Source organism: Tachyglossus aculeatus, chromosome 19, assembly GCF_015852505.1.
Source record: "Tachyglossus aculeatus isolate mTacAcu1 chromosome 19, mTacAcu1.pri, whole genome shotgun sequence".
In the NCBI taxonomy this organism is placed as follows: domain Eukaryota; kingdom Metazoa; phylum Chordata; class Mammalia; order Monotremata; family Tachyglossidae; genus Tachyglossus; species Tachyglossus aculeatus.
In genome coordinates this window covers 12739654-12764625 of record NC_052084.1, presented here as the reverse complement: position 1 = coordinate 12764625, position 24972 = coordinate 12739654, and the positions used below count along the sequence as shown (strand labels likewise).

The following is a 24972-nucleotide window of genomic DNA, read 5'->3' as shown; positions in this document are numbered from 1 at the left end:
AACAGATACCGAAAAAGAAAGATAAGAAAGAAACTAAGTTTAGGGCATCTGAAAAGTTGTGGTTTGAAAGAATACTGCTTGCCCAAGCCAAAAGGTGGCTATTAGGAGCCCATATAAAGCTTGCTACAAACATATAAAGTCCTTTACTGGGATAACAGAGAAAAGTGCATTCAATTTTTCAGAGGTTTATAATAAAAAGCATTTACATCTTTGTGAAAAATAATGCCCATCTCCCACTATAGTCCAGCTGACTTTTTTTTTTATCAAAAAGAGAAATAAATGTAAACTTATTCCTGTTCTTCATGCTGAACCACAAAGTACTATAATCATTTTAAAAGACTTTTTTTTAAAAACTACACAAGAATTCAGCATGCACGTTGCTTTGAACATCTTTGTCTTCATGGGATGGAAAAAGCAATGTAGGTAACTTGACACTTGTAAAAGAAATAATGTCAGAGCTCAAGTCTGAACTTGGCCAGTAAAGGGAGATGATCTGAAGAGTTGTTTTCATTGGGAAGTCCATTAACAGTCCACAAGTCTTGCTCTGTTAGAAGTGAGAGTCTACCTAGAAGTTTTAGGCCACCAACGAAAGCAACTTCCGCACCTTCACAAAAGAGAAGCAATTTGAGATGATTATCACAAAAACTGTAAAATGTGTCAAATTATCACTTTCCCCCCAGATAATTGCCATTACAATTCATGATCAATTAGAATTTAGCATACTATTTTATGTCCAGCATGGCACTAAAAAACCACAAAAATGTTATACGCTAAATTGTTTATAGAAAACATAAATCAGAGATTACATTCTCCGTATAAAAAGACACTTTTTAGAGTTTTCCTGTGTTATACTTTCACCCTTTTAGAGGAAATGTTAAATGAAACCAACAGAACTACGATGGAGAACGCTAAAATGTCCACAGGCTTTCCCACACTGACCATTCTGCAGAAGCCAGGAGCATGTGTTAGTGGCTTTGGGGACCAAATGCTTGAAGTGTACCTGATTCCCTACAAATCAAGTCATAGAATCTGGAGATAAAAAGTACACTGATTCTCTCAGGCACCATAGTAAACGTAAAGGGACACTGCCATCTTCCTCAGAATGCTCTGGTGACCACAACAGCACTTCTCCCTGCTGCAAAGTTTATTTTGGCATAAACTTTCCACTTTGAACTGAGAAATTAAAACCCATTTCATTTTAGCATTAGATAATAACAGCACATCAATTCAGCCTTAATAATGGCAAGTATGTTAATTCATGATGTTCAGGAAAAAGACAACACTTTGAAAATTCAGTAGTATACTTGCAGATGTACCCAAAAACTTAATTTCATCATTAGTACATGCTTATATTTCCTCACCACTCTTCTGACATTTCAGGGCCACAATGCCGTCGCCTTTACGTACATAGCTTTTATACTCGACAATTCCTCCCATCTGTAATTTTAGTATCTGTCTCCCTGGCTAGATTGTAAGCTCCTGGAGGACAGGCATCATATAGCTACCAATTCTACTGTATCCTCTTAAACAGTGTTCTGCACACAGAAGGTGTGCAAGTATGATCAGTTAGCTAACCATATTTGCTGTATTTTTTCAACCGCTGTTTTTAAATATACGTATACCATTTTGGTCAGTTTTTTGGATCTGGAAAATGCATGAATGCAATTTATTTATTTCCATTAGGAGACTATACTTCATGTAATGATCTTCCATTTAACACTCGTTCATGGAACCACTTCAGGGTACTAATGGAGCTATAGCTATATTTTCTTTCATGACCAACAAAACCGCGATCTACTAGTACCACCTAGTGAAATTTGGGCCAAAACGCAATCAACCCGAATTATAAATCACAATCTTTTAAAGAGCTGTGGTACCGAGTGGGTACCCACCTTTGAAAGACTTCTTACAGGGTGACGCTTCAGGGGTTCAAAAGCAATTCGATAATTTACGGAGTGCATTTACCCCTCTTCAGAGATTACATCTCAGTTGGTTTGCTTAACATACAGGTTCCCATCTTACCTCCTTCCCTTTCCCACAGCACCTGTATATATGTTTGTGCATATCTGTTACTCTATTTATTTATTTTACTTGTACATATCTATTCATTTTATTTTGTTAGTATGTTTGGCTTTGTTCTCTGTCTCCCCCTTTTAGACTGTGAGCCCACTGTTGGGTAGGGACTGTCTCTATATGTTGCCAACTTGTACTTCCCAAGCGCTTAGTACAGTGCTCTGCACACAGTAAGCGCTCAATAAATATGATTGATTCCCTAAATTTGGATTGAGGAAAAGTATGCTTTGCTCCTTAGATGGTAAATCCACTTCACAGGTGGTGACTGCTTTTGTTATGAGAAGCAGTGCATGTTTCTGTGTTACTCAGAAATACCGAGGCGGCCAACTTTAACAGCCTGCTCTGGTCAGAGCTGCCCGTGACTTCACAGTGCACACAGCAGGATGGCTCAGTACCCTATGGACATGGGTTCTAAATCTAGCTTGGCCCTTAGCTTGCTGCCTGATCCTGGAACAGGTTACTGGCTTAGTTACCCTTTTGGAGAAATGAGAATAATGGTGCTTGCCCACATCAAGAAACAGAAGGCTGAGAAGGACAAGCTAATAACGCCTTAACTACAATCTTCACCAATTTTTTTTCACTGTCATGAGTAAATACAACATACAGTTACTATGAGAGGTTTACCTGAAGAGGCAACATGGTGTCAGTGTGATTAGAAAGGAAGGAAGAATAATATTTCAGGATTACTCTCAAGCAGGATTCAGGCAGTGCATCAAGGATGGCTAGGAAACCAAGCTAAGAGTCAGTGCATCAAGGATGGCTAGAAAACCAAGCTAAGAGTCAGTGCCTAGCCAATCTGTCATATTTTTATTTCTACATTCTAAAGCTGTTGTGCAGCCTGATGCCACTTTCAGGGAAGTCTACCAGCAGACCACCTCTTTACCTGGCTGCACAGGCACCTCTTCCTTCGCCGCCGAATAAAAAATGTAATCCACTGTGATGGCGCTTCTGGAGTGACAAGTTGTCACTTCTGGAAGTCCAGTGTCAGGGAGGTAGTGGGAGTAAACAGAGGATAAGCTAAAACGGTGCTGTAGGTTTGATGGCAGTCTAAATGAAAATGAAAAGAGAAAAATGCTTCATCGTACACATTACATAAATTACTTCATGTGAATTTTTTTGTCCAATTCATTTCTGGCCTAAGGGAAGATGACACATTCAGCAGAACCTTCATTTAAAAACCAAGAGCTTTTAGGTCTCTTTCTCTTCAATCCCCAAACCAAAACTCTGTGAACACCAAGACTAAACTTCCGACTCCCTCCCTGCATAGTGGTCTGAGCAGAAGTCCAATTCTTTGGTTTTTTCCCCAAATGAGTTCTAGAATCTCTCCTTTATCTACAGCAAAGGTGGCCCCACCGCAGACCTTCAACACTCCAGCTATCTGTGCCATCTCCGTGGGTATCAGAGGCACATATCAGGGCACTGGAAGACATGGCAAAGATTCTGATTTCCTCCTGGGGTACTAGGACTGCAGAGAACTTACAGATCTGGGCCCAGCAGGTAAGTGGCAGCCAAAAGATGCTCTCAAACTGCATAGTCCTCCAGGAAAACCCCACTCACTTGGGGGACATGGACAGAACCCAGATTCACTGTGCCTCTCGTTCGGAACATGTACCAGTTTCCCAGATGCATCTAAAGGTAACATGGTCCTTTTAACAAGGAATTGTCACCCTCACACTTCTACTTCTGGATCTCTTTTCTTCAACATTTCAACGAAATGGGAAAATGATCTTTTCGTTTATTCATTCTAAATCCTCAAATCCATCTTTGTGTTTGGTTCTTTGATGATTTGCTTCAAAGTCTCTAAAGGCCAAAGTGTCTTCTGAAAATCTGATGGGACTCTGTATATGGTCCTAAAGCCACTTAAAAATATAACTTTGGCAGGTGGAAATGAACTTCCCTGTCCAATTTTTGTTGTTGATGGTATTAAGCACTTCCTATTTGCCAGGCACGGTACTAAGCACTGGGGTAGTTCAAGCCAATTAGGTTGGACACAGTCCACTTCCAATGGGGCCCCACAGTCTTAACTCCCATTTTACAGATGAGGTAACTGAGGCCCAGAGAAGTCAAGGGACTTGCCCAAGGTCACAGAGCAGAGAAGTGGCAGAGTCAATTTCATGCATCGGATTTCTCTTCATTTTTTAACTGCACTGAAAAGAACATTAATTCCATGGGATTAACTCCAAGGACCAGACTGGTCCTTGAGAAATATAAGTCACAGAGATTTGATTAAGAATTAAATCAGTCAATAAGAAATCGGTAAAACTGCCATATTCTAAACTTACTTTTCAGCTGCTACTAGGATCTCTGCCTCTTCCATTTGTGCTTCTGTCACAGCTCCTCCTAAAACTGAAAAGGGAAAGCACATAAATGGTAGCAGAAATTCTCAGTCTTCAATTTACTGTCACACCTTCGACCACACACACTCACTGGCAAGAAAACACACTCTCTCTTTCCACACATATTCCCCGCCACCTTTGCATGTTCCACACAAAGGATGCTCCTTGGCAGGTTGGGGCTTGGATAACAACAGGGCAGGAAGGCGATGGCTGGACTGGGGGTTGGGAGGAGAAGCTAGAATGGAGCAGCTCCTTGTAACCAGCAGTTTCGGAACCACTTCACGGGGTGCATATTCATCCTCAGTGGGGGAAAGAACAGAAGCTGTCTATCTTCCCCCCTGCTTGAGAGTGGGCAGCTTGCCCTGAAGGTATCATACTTACAGGATTGGGAGACGGGGGTGGGGGATTGGAGACCCCTAGTTCTTGGCTTGAGATAAAAGGGAGGACTCTTGCTTGAGAGAAGAGGGGTGTGGGTGCGGGGAGAGAGGCTGTTCACCCATTACAGTGGTGCCTGGCCCAGGATGCCTCATTGCTCCTCGTTCTGAGGCGGAGGCCGAAAGAGTCTCAGAGAAAACGGCAGATCTGCTCCCCTGCCCCGGCTCGGGATGTGAAAAGGAGCTGCCAACCTGTAGCCCTGGACTTTGCTGGTGAAAAAGATGGTCTAATCTCCTTGTCAAGACTTACCTTCCTTCCCAACTTTTGATGCCTGGTGTATTTCGTACACACAGTTCTGTGAAATGCCTAGGCTTTGAGGCCAAATTGGAATAGACAAAATTCTCTGTCCCCGGGGAGACTGCTCCTGGCCAGACACCTAAATAGAATTTCAATAAGAACCTTAGGAACAGGGTGAATTTTTAAACGGTGGCAGAGCTATTATTTGAAAATGAATTAAGTGAAATGTGATCTTAAAGTGCCAAAAAATAACTTTTATTAGGCAAACTATTGAGGTAGTTTCTGCCTCATATTACCCCTCAAAAGCCCTTCAGAAGCTACCTAAACTACTTCCAGTATGTTCAATTATCCCCTCCCAGTTTAACTCTACATCACTTACTTTTTCCTTCTTTAGTTGTAAGCTAAGAGTTTAAAAACCTGCCTTCAGTCTGCTACCAAAAAAATGGTAATATAGCCCACTGTCATTTAGATATAATTTGTATTATTTTTCCCTAGGAGCCTTACACTGCACTAGCTCCCACTAAAGTTCATCTGCCATTTTTCATCCCACTCTCTGCTTGATGAGACCTTTCTGTCAGCCATCTCAGAAATCATGTGTAGACACCAGGAGACGATGAACCCTCTTGTTTCATTTGTAAATACACAGACAGGTTACTCTTGCTTCACTGATTCAAGAGTCTGTTTCTTCCGATAGATTGGAAGAACAATCTGAAAAGACAGTTTGAGGAACATTTGGTGCTCAGTGGTATTTATAATTAATGTATACCAAACTGAGTGAAAATGTATATATATACATATTTAAAGATTATATTATAGCTTCAATGATCTAATTTACTTCTACATCGACCCTCTGCATTTTCAAAGTGCCGTACGACTGCTTCTGATTATGATTTTTAAATCACCCATGTCCTTTTCTTCTCCCCTTTCTCCTTTCTATCTTTTGGGTTTTTTGGTGCTCGTTCCTCTGGACTGTAAGCTCATCGTGTCCAAGGAACGTATACAAGCTAATCAGGCTGAACACAGTCCCTGTCCTACATGGGGCTCACCATCTGAATCCGTTTTACAGATGAGGTTACTGAGGCCCAGAGAAGGTAAGTGACTTGCCCAAGGTCACACAGCAGTTTTGTGGTGGACCTGGGATTAGAAGCCACATCCTCTGACTCCCAAACCTGTGGTCTATCCACTAGGCCACACTGCTTCTCTCTGTTATACTGTACTCTCCCAAGTGCTTGGAACAGCACTCTGCACATGGTAAGCACTCAAATATTATTGATTATTAGCACCGACAACTGATGAAATTCATATCAGGTGATTTTACTACTTTATGCAGCTTAGGTCAAAGACTTGGAGGGTAATGTTTCAACTATTGGCTAAACTGAGGCTACTGGATTAACCTTACAATTCAGGCTCCCAGTTACTATGAACGATCAAGACCAGTATGCGTTGCTGTATTCTTTACCAAGCACTGACCCTTGAAATGAAGAGAGGTGAGGGCACTTACCTTTCCTATGGCAAGTCCTTCATAATTGAGGTTCCCTTCCCTTAGAAAACTGTACAGTGGAGAGCCAGGAACAGAGTTAAAGTCACCACAAATGATGATGGGACAGAAGCGACCATCTTTCTGATGGGAAACACTGGCAATCTCTGCCAGGAGCATTGCCAGTTGAGTCAATTTAATGTCTCCTCGCCTTGGATTGTACAACAGATGTGTATTAGCTACGCAAAGGGCAGCTGGAGTAGCAGTGCACTGGAATTTGGGCTGCAGAAGCAACACGAGCCCTACATTGTCTCTGTCCAACAGGGGGATGTTGTGGCGGTAAAATTCCACTGGGTTAGCGGACACAAGGGCAAATTTAGAAAATTTGAAGCAAATTGCACAGCCATCAGGTTTCCTTCCTGTTCGCACCTTGTACTCACAATGATATCCTGAAAGAGACAAGAGGATTTAAGAGAGGATTCTTTAAAATAAATATTTAATTACAGAAGTGGTATCTGCCTTAAATTCATGAGATTCCTAGCAACTTTTCAATTAAAAAAAGTCAATATAGCATTGTGAACCTTAAAAGCGTAGTATCTTTATGGTTTTAATAATAATAATAATAATAATAATAATAATAATGGTATTTGACAAGCACTTACTACGTGCCAAGGACTGTACTAAGCTCCTGGGTAGATAGAAGATAATCAGGTCAGACACAGTCCCTGTCTCACATGGGGCTCACAGTCTAAGAAGAAGGAGAAAAGATATTTAATCCCATTTTATAGATGAGGAAGCTTAAGCTCAGAGAAGTTAAATGATTTGCCCAAGGTCACACAGCAGGCAAGTGGTCGAGCTGGAATTAGAACCCAAGTCCTCTGACTTCCTAACTTATGCTCTTTCCACTAGGCCACAATGCTTCCTCTCCAGAAGTCTTAAAAGGTCACTGCTATATAAGGACAAAGCTGAATTTGCAATTACTATGGTTTTATATTGTTATTACCAAGTCTTTAAAAGTTGAGATGTAAAAGTTAAACCGTACCCAAAGATTCCAAGCTTGGCCTGATTTCTCTTTTGTAATGGTTTTCTTGGACTTCTTGCAAACAGAGCACCTGAAGAACAAAGAGTTTGAATTTAAAATTCTCAAGAAAAACCTTTTACTTGCTTCTTCAGACCCATCCCGCTGTACAAGTGATTTCAGGGGCAGAATGAATACTTGGTGCAATAAAACCGGGTACACTTAACACTGCTGTTGTGTTCTTAGAAAAAACATGTATTTTTAAGACATTTGAAATCATTCATCCATTTAATGGTAACTAGGGAGCTAGATTCTTTAGGTTGCATAACTTGTACATAATATTTTAAAATAACATTTTGCCAATTACCAGTGGATGGTATGCACGTAAATAACCGGCACGTAATGTATATAAAAATAAATCTATAATCATTGCCTGCATACCTCTATGTGGTATTAGTTAAGCGTTTACTGTGCGCCAAGCACTGTACTAAGCACGGGGGGTGGATACAAATAAATCGGGTTAGAAACAGTCCCTGTCCCACGTGGGGCTCCCAGTCTCAATCCACATTTTACAGTTGCGGTAACTGAGGCACAGAGAAGTGAAGTGAGTCGCCCAAGGTCACACAGCAGACAAGAGGCAGAGTTGGGATTAGAACCCATCACCTTCGACTCCCAAGCCCGAGCTCTATCCAGTACAGCATACTGCTCCCCTAGTGTCTTCGGTAAATATTATTCATTGATTATCTGCTCTTTTATATAAATTCATATCTTCTCAGGTGTTTCTCTGGTTCTAGTTTAACAAACCATATTGTCCTGTTAAGCTGACTTGGCTATTGCCTTAAAATCTAAGCAGTTTCCTCTCCTCTTCTCCCCTGTTTCTACACATATTTGCCAGCTTCTTAGCTGAGATCAAAATCTGTGTTCCTATGAAGGGCTGGGAGCCCACAGAGGACTATGGAGAAATGGAAATGGTGCTTGCTTCATATTATCTCAAGAAATGAGGATAAGCATTAACCAGGTTTAGCTGAAACTGTGTGTGAAAGTTGCTGCAAACAGGCTTCTACTGAGTTATTTTGCTTACTCAAAAGTCTAATAAACTATGTTATCTAGCCAAGTTTGAATATAAAAAATACCCACACACGGTTCTCATTTACAGATTGAAACCTTCCAAATGAAAGAGATTCAGAATTAACAGGTGCACAATTACCAATGCTTTTGAAAATAGCTGCCCTCTAGTTGAGTTTTTTTAATTACACTGAATTCTTATCTCCTCGTTCCCTATTATTTTTGACTATAAAACTTTTACGTTACTGGACTGTGAAGAAAAACTTTTTATTAAAGCACTTAAAATGTACCTCTGAATATGAAAAATTAGAACAAGAGTTAAAATTGAAAGGACATTCTAATGGGAAAAGTCCCAAGACAAATATATTTAGAAGAATTGTTCCTGCCCAAAGTATGGCATTTTAGCTTTATTAGAACATGCTCTATTCTCACTAATAGGCTACTATTAAATCCTTTCTGGAAAGGGGGCATGATCACATACTCCAACCAATCAGAAAACACTTTCCTTGTAACTATACTTCATTTCAAATCAACCTCAATCCACGAAGAATCCTGCGTGGGTAAAACTGAGTAGGTTTAACTTGATGAATGGATGAGAAACTTAAGGATGTTTTTCACTCACATCTGCATTCCAATGTTTAATTTCCTTTAGAATATTGGGAAACCTATAACTCCAGTTCAGCAGTGACTGACGACAGTGTGTGTACAGGTGTGAATTATCTTCCAATAAATCCTGGGAAAGGATGTTGTAGGACATCACTGAAAAATCAAATTTTTCATCTTCTTTAAATCTTGGGACCATATTATTGTCTCCTAGGATCTTCATTTTTTCTGTATTAGGAAGACAGAGAGATTCCCAATGCCTCTTTATCATTCCTGTCAAAACACAGAAAACAAAGGATTCAATTTTCAAACAGATTGCTGTGTGTGTCTGCACGCAGGGAGTGTTTCTTTTGAGTCTCGGGGTTTCGGCCTCAGTTTTCCCTTCTTCTCCCCCGTCCCCCGCGGGCTCCCGGCCAGTGTGGGGATTTTTCCATGCCCAGTGGAGACTGGAAGGGAAGAAGCGTTTCTGCTCCTGGAAGCCTCACCTCATCCCCTCCAAGCTCTGCCCCAAATTTACCCCTGCACTCACAGCTGAAAGCTGCCTCTGCCTTCAGTCCGAAAATTAATTGATTGAAAGACTGGAGAAAAATGATTTTTAGCAGCTACAGGTCCAGCATATCTTTCGGCAGGTAGACGGAGAAGTGCATTATAACAAACCTCCTATATTGTCGATGACGGTGGAGCTGGGGACTCAGGCTACTGGGAGAGGATTGAGTAAGACCAGGGCAGGAGAAGCCTAAGATGCATCTCCTGAATACTGCAACCACCTGGGTTAAACCTGGGCCTGGGGGATGAGACAAAGTTCCAGGACCAAGGAAGTGAAGCATTCTGAGAAGTTAGGTCAGAGACCTAAAACGGTTTCCGTGACTAATGTCGAGAAAATTGCACACGAAGTGAGTAGTGTGACATGGAGTAGTTCTTTCTGTTTGATACACATCAAGGAAGGAAATTCGGTCTCCCCAGTTCTGTTAATTGCTGTAGCCTAACTTTTGTCACATAAAGTCATCAAACTCTTTGGTGATGTGGGGCTGTGGCTCATTGTGGGCAGGGAATGTGTCTGTTTATTGTTATACTTTACTTTCCCAAGTGCTTAGTACAGTGCTGTGCACACAGCAAATGCTCAGTAAATACAGAGTGCCTTGGTACTCCCTATGTGGGTGGGTCCCAGCAATCCCAAGCGTCACCATGTTTGATTCTAGTGAATGTGCGCTTTCTAAATATACGGTTGTACTGGCACAAGCCCAGGATCGTTTTCATTTGCAGACATACATTCCAAAAAGTAAAGCTGGTTTCCGAATGCCTCCTGCAGGCTCTCATGTTTTTGATGAGCCTTCGAAAAGAGTTGGGACCGAGCCTCAAGACCTCCTCATTTATGTCACGCCGATTCTCCAGCCCCTGGCTCCTGATGTTTCTAGAACACCTACTAGAGACGAGGAGGGGAGAGCAAGCTCCCTTTCTGCTTTTCTACTTTAAGCTCAGAAGGGCTCGGTCTCCAACACCTCCTCAGCACTAGAATGTGGGTGGTGTTAAGAAGCTATTAGAGGGGAACAGCTGTAGCTGCCACACTAATAGCACAGTTGCCATCAGCATGTACCACCTACACAATCTTTAAACTGCTCTTCATGTCTACGGTTGACCACTGTGCCCACAGACCTCACAGAATGTCCATGCCCAAGGGTTGGGTGGTGGAAGATGCACTCTCCCCTTACCCCACTCCCCTTCCCACAAACTTACTATACAGCCCACCTCTCTCTGAATTTTTTGACAGACTTGAAGGTCAAGAGGTAATATCAGGTAATTGCAAACTTCCTTTTCGGAAGCCAGGATTATCCAGATCATGAAAAACAAGGTGATGATCAAAGAAGCACGTAACAGGTATGATCAGACGTATAGGGTGACCTGTACTAACGGAAGCCCTAAGTTGCTTTTTGAAAAAAATAACAATTGCAGTTGAACATATATATATATAACCTTTCTTCTCAGCTTCCAATTCAGGCTCATTTATACTATATATCCAGATGACCTCGTTTGTAACTGGGCTTTCAATTACATGTTTTAGCTGATTCAATTATTGGTGGTAATGGAGTTGGGGCAAGCGTGGACAAATGGAATGCAGACAATTTTAAAAAATGTTATCTTATTTTCAAAACCCTCCCATCTAGAAATCTGGTGGAGATGCTGATGGGCAGGGCAGACCTTAAAAGGCAGGCAGACAGAAAAGAAGATAAGCTATAAAACCTAGGTTTCTGCTCACCAGTCCCATCCTTCCTTCAAATACACTTCTATTAATGGAACATAAAAATTAAGTCTTCATTTGGGAAAGACAGCCTGAGTCGCATCCTTCTTCAGAAAACGTCCTGTGGTGTTTGCTGGCCTTTTCAGCCTCCCCTGCACCCGTGACTAAGGCTCACTGGCAGAAACATCACTTTTTTACGCACAGGAAAATTAGGAATGTGGCCAACAGCGAGTCGTCTCTAGTACCTGCTGAATTTTCTTTTTCCTTTATGGGCATGGTGTGAAAGTTTATCGTTTCACTCTAATTGGAGATACTCAATTCTGCACTTAGGTTCAAATGTACCCTTTACCTTGGTGTTTTCTTCGTTTGGATGATGGCTCATCTTCCTCAGAGTCCATGCTGTAATTAGAAAGGTGGAACAAAGAAGTCTGTGTAAAAGTGTCCGGTCTCCAATTCCAGGATGGAAACTGATGTCGATTAGGCCCGGGCAGGCATACTGGTCTCCAATTTAGCGGACAACTTCTGCTGCTCCTGAAGTACGGGTAAGGATCCCAAGGCGAGTGTCCCGGCCACCTCATACAGCTAGAGATGTGTCTGTTCCTGCAGAATCTCCAAGGGCTCTCCCACGACGTAATCCAATCTCTGCCCAGCCTCGGCAGATCACAGGGCAGCATACGGTGTCTGAAAGAAATCAATTATATATTCCTTAAGGTACCAGTTTTCAGTCCGTTCCAATGACATACGATTGAAGTCAAGGTCTTCAGAGGACACCCCCACCCCTACCTTAAGAATCAGGTTCCCGGTTTTCACTGGCTTAGGGAAGAATGGGAAAAAATTAAAAAAAGCATCAATGATTGGACTTGGTAGCACCATTCTGTTTCTTTGGTCTTCATCCCCGCTTCCATCACTTCCTAGTTATTCTATTCCAGGAATGGCCAAGCCTTGTAAACTGAGCAGTCCCAGAGCAAAAACACGATAGGGCCGAGAGCTGCAGGTCAAAACAAATTCCTTTGACTAGAACGGTGAGCTGGCATTTAAAGGCCTCTATTCAAACCAGTGTTACCAGTAAGCACTCAGTAAATGTTGAGAGGTACAGTACTTGGCTTTCCTTCTATTTTAGTATTTATCTTACATCAGTATTCTTTAAACTGGGAGTCTCGGAGGGCACTTTCCATTTCCCCAGGACCAGGGGAAGGATGTCCATTACCAGGCTGTTCAATAACTCCCTGGGCTGCATTGAGCCATCTCAAGGATTGCTTGGGTGCAAGGATACTCCCCCCGTCTCCAGGCACACTCACCCCAAACCCTTCCCTGCAGCATGAGCCCATCCAGCCTTTCCCTCATCCATTCCCCAAGTAACCTTAAATTTTGTTCTCACTCATTAAGGCATTTAACAGGGAGGGACCGGGAACATTAAGACCTGGACTATAATTCTGGCTCAACCGCTTGTCTGCTGTGTGATCTTGAGCAAGTCAGTTTCCTCATCTGTAAAATAGGAATAAAACACCTGTACTCCCTCCCTCTTAGACTGTGAGCCCTGGGTACGGCCGGGGCTATGTTTGATCTCATTATCTTGTATCTATCCTGGCCATGGCAACATCCATATCACTACTTTAAAAGAATGGCAGTAGTAGTAATAGTAGTAATTGACATTTGGGAATAGAAGTGCAAGACATGCTCTCTGCCTACAAACAGATTACTAAAAAAGTATTTAAGCCCACTTTTTCTTACTTGATGGTCTACATAGTCTAGTTAAATTCTGAAGCTTTTTAAAATATATTTTGTAAGTTTCCGTCTCTTGAAAAGTGACATTTATTTAATAAATTGCTATTGGTGAATTAGACATTCAGCTACATAAAATTCAAGTTAAGGAGGCAGAGTCAAATATGCTAAATAAATGAGGACAGTTTTGTTTAAAGTAAAACCAGTTTCTGCCATGTACTTCTGTATCGTTTTGCATTTCCCATATTATGTATTAATATGAAACTAACAAAAAAATGTGGCAGTTTTAGGAAATTGCGGTTTATCTGAAAACACTGGAAAAATGAGCCCATACCCTAAAAAAACAACTTTTAGGAAAAAGAAAATAAAAATGGAGAATTAAGGAAAGTTTGCTTAGTGAGAAATCTATTCTCTAGTCTTTGAATTAATTGATATCTAAGAAAATCCATGTAATTCATAATGGCACAGAAAATTACTTGGTTACAAACTATTTTAATATACTCAAAGGTGTGTATTGAGCGCATACTATCAATGGTATTTAGTGAGTGCGTACTATGTTAATATGTATTAATATGCATTATTAATATTAATAATAATATGTATTAATATATTATGTATTAAATATTGGATTATGTTAATATGTTAATATATATAATATGTATTATGTTAACACAGAGCACTGTATTAAGCGCTTGGGAGAGTTCAATACAACAGAATTAGCAGACAGGCTCCCTGCCCATAAGGAGTTTACAGTCTAGAGGGGAGACAGACATTAATGTAAATAAATAATTTATAAGATAATTTAAAGATATGTACCTAAGTGCTGTGGGGTTGGGGGTGGGACATATATCTAATGTCCGAAGGTCACAGATCCAAGAGCGCAGACAACGCAGAAGGGAGAGGGAGCTGGGGAAAGTAGGGCTTAATTGAGGAAGGCCTCTTGGAGAAGATGTGACCATAATACTATGTGCCAAGCACTGTACTAAGTGCTTGAGAGAGCACAGTACAACGAAATCAACAGTCACGTTCCCTGCCCATCGTGAGCTTGCAACTCTGAATGTTTCTAAACTACATGCAATAGCATTTATGCGTTAAAATTCAAAGTATCCTACTTTATTTTTCCAACAAAATGTAGGATTCCTTCTAAAGACTATGCCTACCAACCCTACTGTACTCTCCCAAGTGCTTAGTACAGCGCTTTGCAGACAAAAAGTGCTCAAATATGACTAACAATAATTGCCAAAGAACACTCTCTCCACTGAGCACAGCTACACCAAAATAAACTCACTTAAATTGTAGAGAGAAAAACAGACCAGACAGAGACAACTTCCCAAGGTTGTTAGACCCTGGCAATAATATTCTGCAAAGCACCGTGTGAAGCCCCGGGGTAGATACTGTTCCACACACAGGAGGCGCTTAATTAAGTACAACTGAATTGGATACAAAACAATGAGATATGACACATTTAATCCCCATTTCACATCATAATTAAAAAATCGTTGTGACATTTGCTAAGCACTCACTATGTGCCAAGCCCTGGGGTAGAAACAAGATAATCTGGTGGGACACTTGATGGGATAAGACTGTGAACCCAAGGTCACACAGCAGGCAAGTCAGTTCTGTACCCTTTCCACCAGGCCACTCTATTTCTAGGATGTTACAAAGTTGTTGTTTAAATACATTGTTTAAATCTCCCTCCCTGAACTTCTTTAAATTTCTTTAAAGAAACGCAGCGTGGCTCAATGGAATGAGCCCGGGCTTTGGAGTCAGAGGTCATGGGTTCAAATCCCGGCTCCGCCACTTGTCAGCTGTGTGACTTTGGGCAAGTCACTTAACTTCTCTGTGCCTCAGTTACCTCATCCGTAAAACGGGGATTAAGACTGTGAGCCCCCTTGGGACAACCTGATCACCTTGTAACCTCCCCAGCGCTTAGAACAGTGCTTTGCACGTAGTAAATGCTTAATAAATGCCACCATAAAAAAATTACACTGGTTACCCATCTGGCAGAGAAGGTTTGGGTCTATCCTTGCCTTTTCGGGCTCACACTGGATGATAATAATAATAATAATAATGTCGGCATTTGTTAAGTGCTTACTATGTGCAAAGCACTGTTCTAAGTGCTGGGGGGGGATACAAAGTGATCAGGTTGTGCCACGTGGGGCTCACAGTCTTAATCCCCATTTTACAGATGGGGTAACTGAGGCTCAGGGAAGTTAAGTGACTTGCCCAAGGTCATACAGCAGACATGTGGCAGAGCTGGGATGATCTCCCTCTCAAGACTAAGGGAGCCTACACTTGGCTCACTGCAAAGAAGTCTTGGGACGGTTTCCCTCACCAGAGCCGCCCCAAATGTTGAGCAGGGTGGAAATAGACACCCGCCCCGCGAAATCAATTTTACGCCACTGTGACCAAGTAAATCAATCAATCAATCGTATCTATTGAGCGCTTACTGTGTGCAGAGCACTGGACTAAGCGCTTGGGAAGTACAAGTTGGCAACATCTAGAGACAGTCCCTACCCAACAGTGGGCTCACAGTCTAAAAGGGGGAGACAGAGAACAAAACCAAACATACTAACAAAATAAAATAAACAGAATAGATAGGTACAAGTAAAATAGAGTAATAAATATGTACAAACATATATACATATATACAGGTGCTGTGGGGAACGGAAGGTGGTAAGATGAGGGGGATGGAGGGGGGACGAGGGGGAGAGGAAGGAGGGGGCTCAGTCTGGGAAGGCCTCCTGGAGTAGGCGATGCGCAGATTGATTGGTAGCCACTGGAGATTTTTGAGGAGGGAAATCCACCCGTCAATCAATCAATCGTATTTATTGAGCGCTTCCTGTGTGCAGAGCACTGGACTAAGCGCTTGGGAAGTACAAGTTGGCAACATCTAGAGACGGTCCCTACCCAACAGTGGGCTCACAGTCTAAAAGGGGGAGACAGAGAACAAAACCAAACATACTAACAAAATAAAATAAATAGAATAGATAGGTACCAGTAAAATAGAGTAATAAATATGTACAAACATATATACAGGTGCTGTGGGGAAGGGAAGGAGGTAAGATGGGGGGGATGGAGAGGGGGTCGGGGGGAGAGGAAGGAGGGGGCTCAGTGTGGGAAGGCCTCCTGGAGGAGGTGAGCTCTCAGTAGGGCCTTAAAGGGAGGAAGAGAGCTAACTTGGCGGATGTTGGGAGGGAGGGCATTCCAGGCCCGGGGGTCGACGGCGGGACAGGCGAGAACGAGGCCTAACGGGGAGGAGATTAGCGGCGGAGGAGCGGAGGGGGCGGGCGGGGCTGCAGAAGGACAGAAGGGAGCTCGTGAGGTAGGAGGGGGCCAGGGGATGGATGGCCAGCCTTGAAGCCCAGGGTGAGGAGTTTTTGCCTGATTGGTGGCCACTGGAGATTTTTGAGGAGGGAAATCCACCCGCCAATCAATCAATCAATCGTATTTATTGAGCGCTTCCTGTGTGCAGAGCACTGCACTAAGCGCTCGGGAAGTCCAAGTTGGCAACATCTAGAGACGGGCCCTACCCAACAGTGGGCTCACAGGCTACACCCTCCACTGGGCAACAGCCCCTCTGCTAGGAAAGAAGGGGGAGGCGGGCGGGCGGGCGGAAGATTCAAAGCCTGGCCAGGGGCCCGGTTGGGCCGGGCCGCATCCCTTCGGCCACGAGGGGGGCCGGACGGACGGACGGGGCTACTGTCAGCCCACAGGGACCCGGATGGAGCCGCACCAAGGCTGTGCCCGCTGCCGACCGCCCTGACTGACTGACCGACCGACCGACCGACTGACCGGCTTCTCCCCATCACACGGCGCCCCGCTGCTCCTGCTCCTGCTGCCATCATCGTCGTCCGGCTCCATCCCCCACCCTCTGAACCCGGGCCGGGCCCGCAAGGCGCGCCGGGACTTGGAGTTTCCCCGGGCCGGGCCCGCAAGGCGCGCCGGGACTTGGAGTTTCCCCGGGCCGGGCCCGCAAGGCGCGCCGGGACTTGGAGTTTCCCTGGTCCCGGACCGCAATGCGCGCCGGGACTTGTAGTTTCCCTGGTCCCGGACCGCAATGCGCGCCGGGACTTGTAGTTTCCCTGGGCCCGGACCGCCATCTTCCCGCCCTTTCTCCCCGGGAGCGGGGAGGGCGGAAAGCCGCGGCCGCCATGTTGGAAGCGGGCGCAACGCCCTCTTCTCTGAATAGTAATCATCATCATCATAGCAATGGCATTTATTAAGCGGGCGCAACGCCCTCTTCTAATAATCATCATCATCATGACAATGGCATTTATTAAGCGACTACTATGCGCAAAGCACTGTTTATTATTATAGAATCAATGTTTAAGTAAAATGTTTAAATATATATTTTTTATAATAAGAATAAAATTGTATATAATGATATATATATATTTTATATATTTAAATATAAAATTAATGTTTATTTATTATAATCATAAAATCCCCGTTTTACGGATGAGGGAACTGAGATCCAGAGAATAATAATAATAATGATAACAACAATGATGGCATTTACTAAGCGCTTACTATGTGCAAAGCACTGTTCCAAGGCTGGGGAGGTTACAAGGTGATCAGGTTGTCCCACGGGGGGGCTCACAGTCTTAATTCCCATTTTGCAGATGAGGGAACTGAGACCCAGAGAATAATAATAATAATCATAGCATTTATTAAGCGCTTACTATGTGCAAAGCACTGTTCCAAGGCTGGGGAGGTTACAAGGTGATCAGGTTGTCCCACGGGGGGCTCGCAGTCTTAATCCCCGTTTTACGGATGAGGGAACTGAGAACCAGAGAATAATAATAATAATAATAGCATTTATTAAGCGCTTACTATGTGCAAAGCACTGTTCCAAGGCTGGGGAGGTTACAAGGTGATCAGGTTGTCCCACGGGGGGCTCGCAGTCTCAATCCCCATTTTCCGGATGAGGGAACTGAGGCCCAGGGAAGTGACTTGCCCAAAGTCACCCAGCTGACAATTGGCGGAGCCGGGGTTTGAACCCATGACCTCTGACTCCAAAGCCCGGGCTCTTTCCACTGAGCCACGCTGCTTCTAGCAACAATATCAGTTCTAGAATAACAACAAAAATAATGCTATTTGTTAAGCGCTTACTATGTGCAAAGCACTGTTCTAAGCGTTGGGGGGATACAGGGTGATCAGGTTATCCCACGGGGGGGCTCACGGTCTTCATCCCCATTTTACAGATGAGGTCACCGAGGCACAGAGAACTTCAGTGCCTTGCCCAAAGGCGGAATTAGAACCCACGACCCCTGACTCCCAAGCCCGGGCTTGTTGCCACTGAGCCACAGTCCTTCTCTGAAGAACAGAACAGAAGAGAACAAAGCACTTAAGCAGCGTGGCTCAGTGGAAAGAACCCGGGCTTTGGAGTCAGAGGTCATGGGTTCAAATCCCGGCTCTGCCACTTGTCAGCTGGGTGACTTTGGGCAAGTCACTTCACTTCTCTGGGCCTCAGTTCCCTCATCTGGAAAATGGGGATTAAGATTGTGAGCCCCACAAGGGACAACCTGATCACCTTGTATCCTCCCCAGCGCTTTGCACATAGTAAGCGCTTAACAAATACCAAAATTATTATTATTATTATTATTATTATTATCCTCCTCATTGTGGTATCTGATAGGCGCTTACTATGTGCTGAACACCGTATTAATGGCTGGGGTCTAGCCAATGCAATCGGCTTGGATGCAGTCCCTTGTCCCAGATGGGGCTCATGGTAGAAGACTTAGAGAAAACAGATAACTAATCTCCATTTTACGGTTGTAATAGGCCTTGGTACAGTGCTCTATACACTGAAAATTCCCAATACCACCGACTGATTTCAAAGAGCACAGCATAGTAATAATAATAATAATAATGATGGCATTTATTGAGCGCTTACTATGTGCAAAGCACCGTTCTAAGCGCTGGGGAGGTTCCAAGGTGATCAGGTTGTCCCACGAGGGGCTCACAGCTTTAATCCCCATTTTACAGATGAGGTAACTGAGGCCCAGAGAAGTGAAGTGACTTGCCCGAAGTCACACGGCTGACAGCGGAGCTGGGATTTGAACCCGTGACCTCTGAAAATTAGCATCTTGAAAGTCAGTGGTTTGCTGGAGAAAAAGTATTCCCTATCAATGCTAGCGTTCAATACTTTTGAATATTTTACACTCCACTGTAAGATTGAAGTTTCAAAACATAGTGTGAATAAATGCGGTATTTATATGAAAGTTGACACCTCTAAGGACTGAGCATGGATAGTACTCTTGTACTGTATTCTTCCGGAGGTTTAGTACAGATGACATCATCCTCATCATCATAATTGTGGTACTCGTTAAGCACTTACTATGTACCAGGCACTGTTTTAATTGGGGGCGGAGGGGGGGCAGATACACCCTAATTCATTCTTTCATTCAATCGCATTTATTGAGCGCTTACTACGTGCAGAGCACTGTACTAAGCGCTCGGGAAGTCCAAGTTGGCAACATCTAGAGACGGTCCCTGCCCAACAGCGGGCTCACAGGCTAGAAGGGGGAGATGGACAACAAAATATATTAACCAAATAAAATAAATATGTACAAATAAAATCAATCAATCCAGTAATAAATCCGTACAAAAATATATACATATATCCAGGTGCTGTGGGGAGGGGAAGGAGGAGAGGAGATGAGGTTGTCCCCTGTGGGGCTCCCAGTCTCCATCCCCATTTTACAGATGAGGGAACTGAGGCCCGGAGAAGTGAACATAGTCCCCGTCCCACCTGGGGCTCACGGTCTTAACCCCATTAGACACGCTTTCTGCCCACTGAGTCAAAAATATTTACAAAAAGGGTAATCAGACTAGACCGTTCAATCAATTACGCATTGGACGAGTGCTAAGGGAGGGTAGAAATAAAACTGCAAGTGCAAGAGATGGCCGACAGATCAAACCCGAGGTTTTGCTTGTATTCACCCCAATGCTTAGTACAGTGCCTTATTATTAACCATGATAAGTGTTTAACAAATACCACAATTATTATTATTATTACCAGTGCTTCCTTGTTCCTTGTTGGGCATAGTGGAAAGAGTACGGGTTTGGGAGTCAGAGGTCATGGGTTCTAATCCTGGCTCCGCCACTTCCCCTGTCTTACCTCCTTCCCTTCCCCACAGCACCTGTATATATGTATATATGTTTGTACATATGTATTACTCTATTTATTTTACTTGTACATATCTATTCTATTTATTTTATTTTGATTAATATGTTTGGTTTTGTTCTCTGTCTCCCGCTTCCAGACTGTGAGCCCACTGTTGGGTAGGGACTGTCTCTATATGTTGCCAACTTGTACTTCCCAAGCGCTTAGTACAGTGCTCTGCACACAGTAAGCGCTCAATAAATACGATTGATTGATTGATTTGGCACGTTAATTTGGGAAGGTTTGTTGGAGGATTTTGAAGGTGGGAAAATCTGTGGTCCGCTGGATTCAGGGGTGAGGGGGTGTTCCGGGAAGGAGTGAATGGGAAGGAGACTGGATCGTTAAGACTTCGCAACAGTTAGGTCAGCTTGAGAGGAAGGGAGAGAGTAAAATGGTGAATAACAGATGAAAGAGAGCGGCTATGTAAAACGGGAGGGATGAAGTCAACCGTGAGGTTTTGCTTGATGCAGAGAGAAATGAGAAGCCATTGGGAAGTGTCGAGGTGAGAAGCAGCGTGGCTCGGTGGAAAAGAGCACGGATTTTGGAGTCAGAGGTCCTGGGTTCAAACCCCGGCTCCTCCAACCGTCAGCTGTGTGACTTTGGGCAAGTCACTTAACTTCTCTGTGCCTCATCTGTAAAATGGGGATTAAGACTGTGAGCCCTCCGTGGGCCAACCTGATCACCTTGGAACCTCCCCAGCGCTTACGGTGCTTTGCACATAGTAAGCGCTTAATAAACGCCATCATCATCAGGTGAGGGAAGTTGTGTGATCTACGGGTCTTCAGAAGACGATCCTTGCTGTGGTGTGTAGCCGGGTTTGGAAGTTGGAGAGGTCGAAGGCAGGGAGACTACCGAGGAGGCTGAAACCTCGGTATACCTGTATATATGTATATATGGTTGTACTTATTTATTACTCTATTTATTTATTTATTTTACTTGTACATTTCTATCCTACTTATTTTATTTTGTTGGTATGTTTGGTTCTGTCCTCTGTCTCCCCCTTTTAGACTGTGAGCCCACTGTTGGGTAGGGACTGTCTCTATGTGATGCCAATTTGTACTTCCCAAGCGCTTAGTACAGTGCTCTGCACATAGTAAGCGCTCAATAAATACGATTGATTGATTGATTGATTGATTGAAACGCGAGCCGAACTGCAATGTGACGGGAATTTGGCCTGAGGAAGCAGTCGGAGTGGGGCCGAGGGGGTGTATTTGGGAAACGTTGGTCATCGTTGGTGAGTCAGGGGTTGGATCAGTTGGGGTGAGAGAAGTTAAAGGAGAAGAGATAGAAAGATTTAGGGGAAGGGGCGGGGAGAGGGGAAAGGAAGTATCCCTAATAAAACTTCTGTCCTTATCCCTAGCTAAGTATAGGTCAACAACAAAAACCCTCACCTGAACAGCACGAACTGGCCCTCCGGGTGACTTCGCGGGCAAAAGTGGGTGGGTAAAACTGGGGGGGTCTGAGGACTCTCCTCCCAGAGCCGTCCTGGAGAATGAAGAGCAGGACATTTTCGCAAGGAAACCCAGCTGGGTGGTGGGGTCGAGGACTGGAAAGGGAGAGACGGAGGGCAAGACTCAGTCTTTGACACAAGCGCCTGGGTGTCACGCGCACCCCCTACCCCCTAGCGCATTCCCCCTATCCGTCATTGAGTTTTCTGAGAAGCAGCGTGGCTCAGTGGAAAGAGCCCGGGCTTTGGGGTCAGAGGTCGCGGGTTCAAATCCCAGCCCCGCCAACTGTCAGCTGTGTGACTTTGGGCAAGTCACTTCAATCAATCAATCAATCGTATCTATTGAGCGCTTACTGTGTGCAGAGCACTGTACTAAGCGCTTGGGAAATACAAGTCGGCAACATACAGAGACAGTCCCTACCCAACCGTGGGCTCACAGTCTAAAAGGGGGAGACAGAGAACAAAACCAAACATACTAACAAAATAAAATAAATAGAATAGATATGTACAACTTCACTTCTCTGGGCCTCATTCCCTCATCTGTAAAATGGGGATCAAGACTGTGAGCCCTCCGTGGGGCAACCTGATCACCTTGTAACCTCCCCAGCGCTCAGAACAGTGCTCTGCACATGGTAAGCGTTTAATAAATGCCATCACTATTAACGTCCGTCTCCCCCGCCTAGTTTGCGAGCCGTGTCAAGCAATCTGGACCCTTCCGAGTGCTTAGGATAGTGCTCTGCACACAGTAAGCGCTCAGTGGATGCCCTTGTTTGATTGGGGGGGAGCAGCGTGCTCAGTGGAAAGAGCCCGGGGTTTGGAGTCAGAGGTCATGGGTTCAAATCCCGACTCCGCCACTTGTCAGCTGGGTGACTTTGGGCAAGTCACTTAATCAATCAATCGTGTTTATTGAGCGCTTACTGTGTGCAGAGGACTGGACTAAGCGCTTGGGAAGTCCAAGTTGGCAACCTATAGAGACAGTCCCTACCCAACAGTGGGCTCACAGTCTAAAAGTCTACTTTTACAGTCAACTTCTCTGGGCTTCAGTTCCCTCATGAGCCCACTGCCGGGCAGGGACCGTCTCTATATGTTGCCAACTTGGACTTCCCAAGCGCTTAGTACAGTGCTCTGCACACAGTAACTGCCCAATACGATTGATTGATTTGTAAAACGGGGATGAAGACTGTGAGCCCCACGTGGGACAACCTGATTACCTTGTATTCCCCCCCCCCCCCCCAGCGCCTAGAACAGTGCTTGGCACATAATAAGCGCTCAACAAATACCAACATTACTATTAGGCGCTCGGAACAGTGCTCTGCACCTAGTAAGCGCCGAACAGATCCCATCGTGGTGATTATTACGGACTGGCCGCGGCGACCCTCTGGGCGGGCTCTGAAGTCTCCCTCGTAGGACAGGCCCCGGCCCCGGCCCCGGCCCCGGGGGACAGACCGCAGGCCCCAGGCCAGCGCGCCAGGCCCGCCCCACCCCATCGCGCCGGAAGTGCCGGCGGGGACCCGGAAGTGAAGCCGCCCCGCCGCCGCCGCTGCCCTTCTCCGGGCCCGCGGCCGGGGAGAGATGCCGGAAGTGCCGGCGGGGACCCGGAAGTGAAGCCGCCCTGCTGCCGCCGCTGCCCTTCTCTCCGGGCCGGGGGTGGGGGGGGGGATGCTGGAAGTGAAGCCGCCCCGCTGCCCTTCTCTGGGCCCGCGGCCGGGGAGAATGCCGGAAGTGCCGGCGGGGAACCGGAAGTGAAGCCGCCCCGCCGCCGCCGCTGCCCTTCTCTCCGGGCCGGGGGGGGGGGGGGGGGGGGGGGGGATGCCGGAAGTGAAGCCGCCCCGCCGCCGCCGCTGCCCTTCTCCTGGGCGTGGGGGGATGCCGGAAGTGAAGCGGGCCCGCGGCCGGGGGGGGGGATGCCGGAAGTGGAGGCGGGGACCCGGAAGTGAAGCCGCCCCGCTGCCGCCGCTGCCCTTCTCCGGGCCCGCGGCGGGGGGAAAGGCCGGAAGTGAAGCCGCCCCGCTGCCACCGCTGCCCTTCTCTCCGGGCCTGGGGGGGGGTGGGGGGGATGCCGGAAGTGAAGCCGCCCCGCTGCCCTTCTCCGGGCCCGCGGCCGGGGAGGGATGCCGGAGGTGCCGGCGGGGACCCGGAAGTGAAGCCGCCCTGCTGCCGCCGCTGCCCTTCTCTCCGGGCCGGGGGGTGGATGCTGGAAGTGAAGCCGCCCCGCTGCCCTTCTCTGGGCCCGCGGCCGGGGAGAATGCCGGAAGTGCCGGCGGGGACCCGGAAATGAAGCCGCCCCGCCGCCGCCGCTGCCCTTCTCCTGGGCCGGGGGGGGGGGGATGCCGGAAGTGAAGCCGCCCTGCCGCCGCCGCTGCCCTTCTCTCCGGGCCGGGGGGGGGGCGGATGCCGGAAGTGAAGCCGCCCCGCTGCCCTTCTCCGGGCCCGGGGGGGGGGTGCCGGAAGTGCCGGCGGGGACCCGGAAGTGAAGCCGCCCCGCTGCCGCCGCTGCCCTTCTCTCCGGGCCGGGGGGGGTGGGGGGGATGCTGGAAGTGAAGCCGCCCCGCTGCCCTTCTCTGGGCCCGCGGCCGGGGAGAATGCCGGAAGTGCCGGCGGGGACCCGGAAGTGAAGCCGCCTCGCTGCCGGCGCTGCCCTTCTCTACGGGCCGGGGGGGGGGGGGGGGATGCCGGAAGTGAAGCCGCCCGAATGCCGCCGCTGCCCTTCTCTCCGGCCGGGGTGGGGGGGGGGATGCCGGAAGTGAAGCCGCCCCGCTGCCCTTCTCCGGGCCCGGGGGGGGGGTTCCGGAAGTGCCGGCGGGGACCCGGAAGTGAAGCCGCCCCGCTGCCGCCGCTGCCCTTCTCCTGGGCGGGGGGGGGGGGGGGATGCCGGAAGTGAGGCCGCCCCGCTGCCCTTCTCCGGGCCCGGGGGGGGGTGCCGGAAGTGCCGGCGGGGACCCGGAAGTGAAGCCGCCCCGCTGCCGCCGCTGCCCTTCTCCGGGCCCGCGGCCGGGGAGAATGCCGGAAGTGCGGGCGGGGACCCGGAAGTGAAGCCGCCCCGGTGCCGCCGCCGCCGCGGCCGCTGCCCTTCTCCGGGCCCGCGGCAGGGGGGCGGGGGATGCCCTCATGGTCCCCGGGGCCGGCGAAGGAGCGGGAGCGGGCGGGGGCTG

The 24972-nt window shown here is 46.5% G+C and overlaps 2 protein-coding genes across 5 annotated transcripts; both read right to left on the bottom strand.

Moving 5' to 3' along the window:
- Positions 1-124: 124 nt before the first annotated feature.
- ANGEL2 (angel homolog 2) lies at positions 125-23239 on the bottom strand. 4 transcript variants are annotated; one of them, XM_038760969.1, is made up of 10 exons: positions 23183-23239; positions 21765-21919; positions 11830-12161; positions 9264-9517; positions 7601-7670; positions 6583-7007; positions 5094-5220; positions 4356-4419; positions 2957-3120; positions 125-604 (listed from the first exon to the last, which is right to left on the bottom strand). In XM_038760969.1, the coding sequence occupies exons 3-10, from the start codon at positions 12152-12154 to the stop codon at positions 453-455; spliced, it is 1581 nt and encodes a 526-aa protein (XP_038616897.1). In that variant the 5' UTR covers positions 12155-12161; positions 21765-21919; positions 23183-23239; the 3' UTR covers positions 125-452. The 4 variants fall into 4 exon arrangements, with proteins under 4 accessions (XP_038616897.1, XP_038616896.1, XP_038616894.1 ...); XM_038760968.1 differs by having other exon boundaries at positions 23139-23225; XM_038760966.1 differs by lacking the exons at positions 21765-21919; positions 23183-23239 and adding an exon at positions 16998-17085.
- On the bottom strand, positions 23175-24930 carry LOC119940634 (basic proline-rich protein-like). Its single transcript, XM_038760851.1, has 4 exons — positions 24901-24930; positions 24172-24667; positions 23634-24122; positions 23175-23590 (listed from the first exon to the last, which is right to left on the bottom strand). Exons 1-4 carry the CDS (start codon positions 24928-24930, stop codon positions 23175-23177), a joined length of 1431 nt encoding a protein of 476 aa, XP_038616779.1.
- Between the last annotated feature and the right edge of the window lie 42 nt (positions 24931-24972).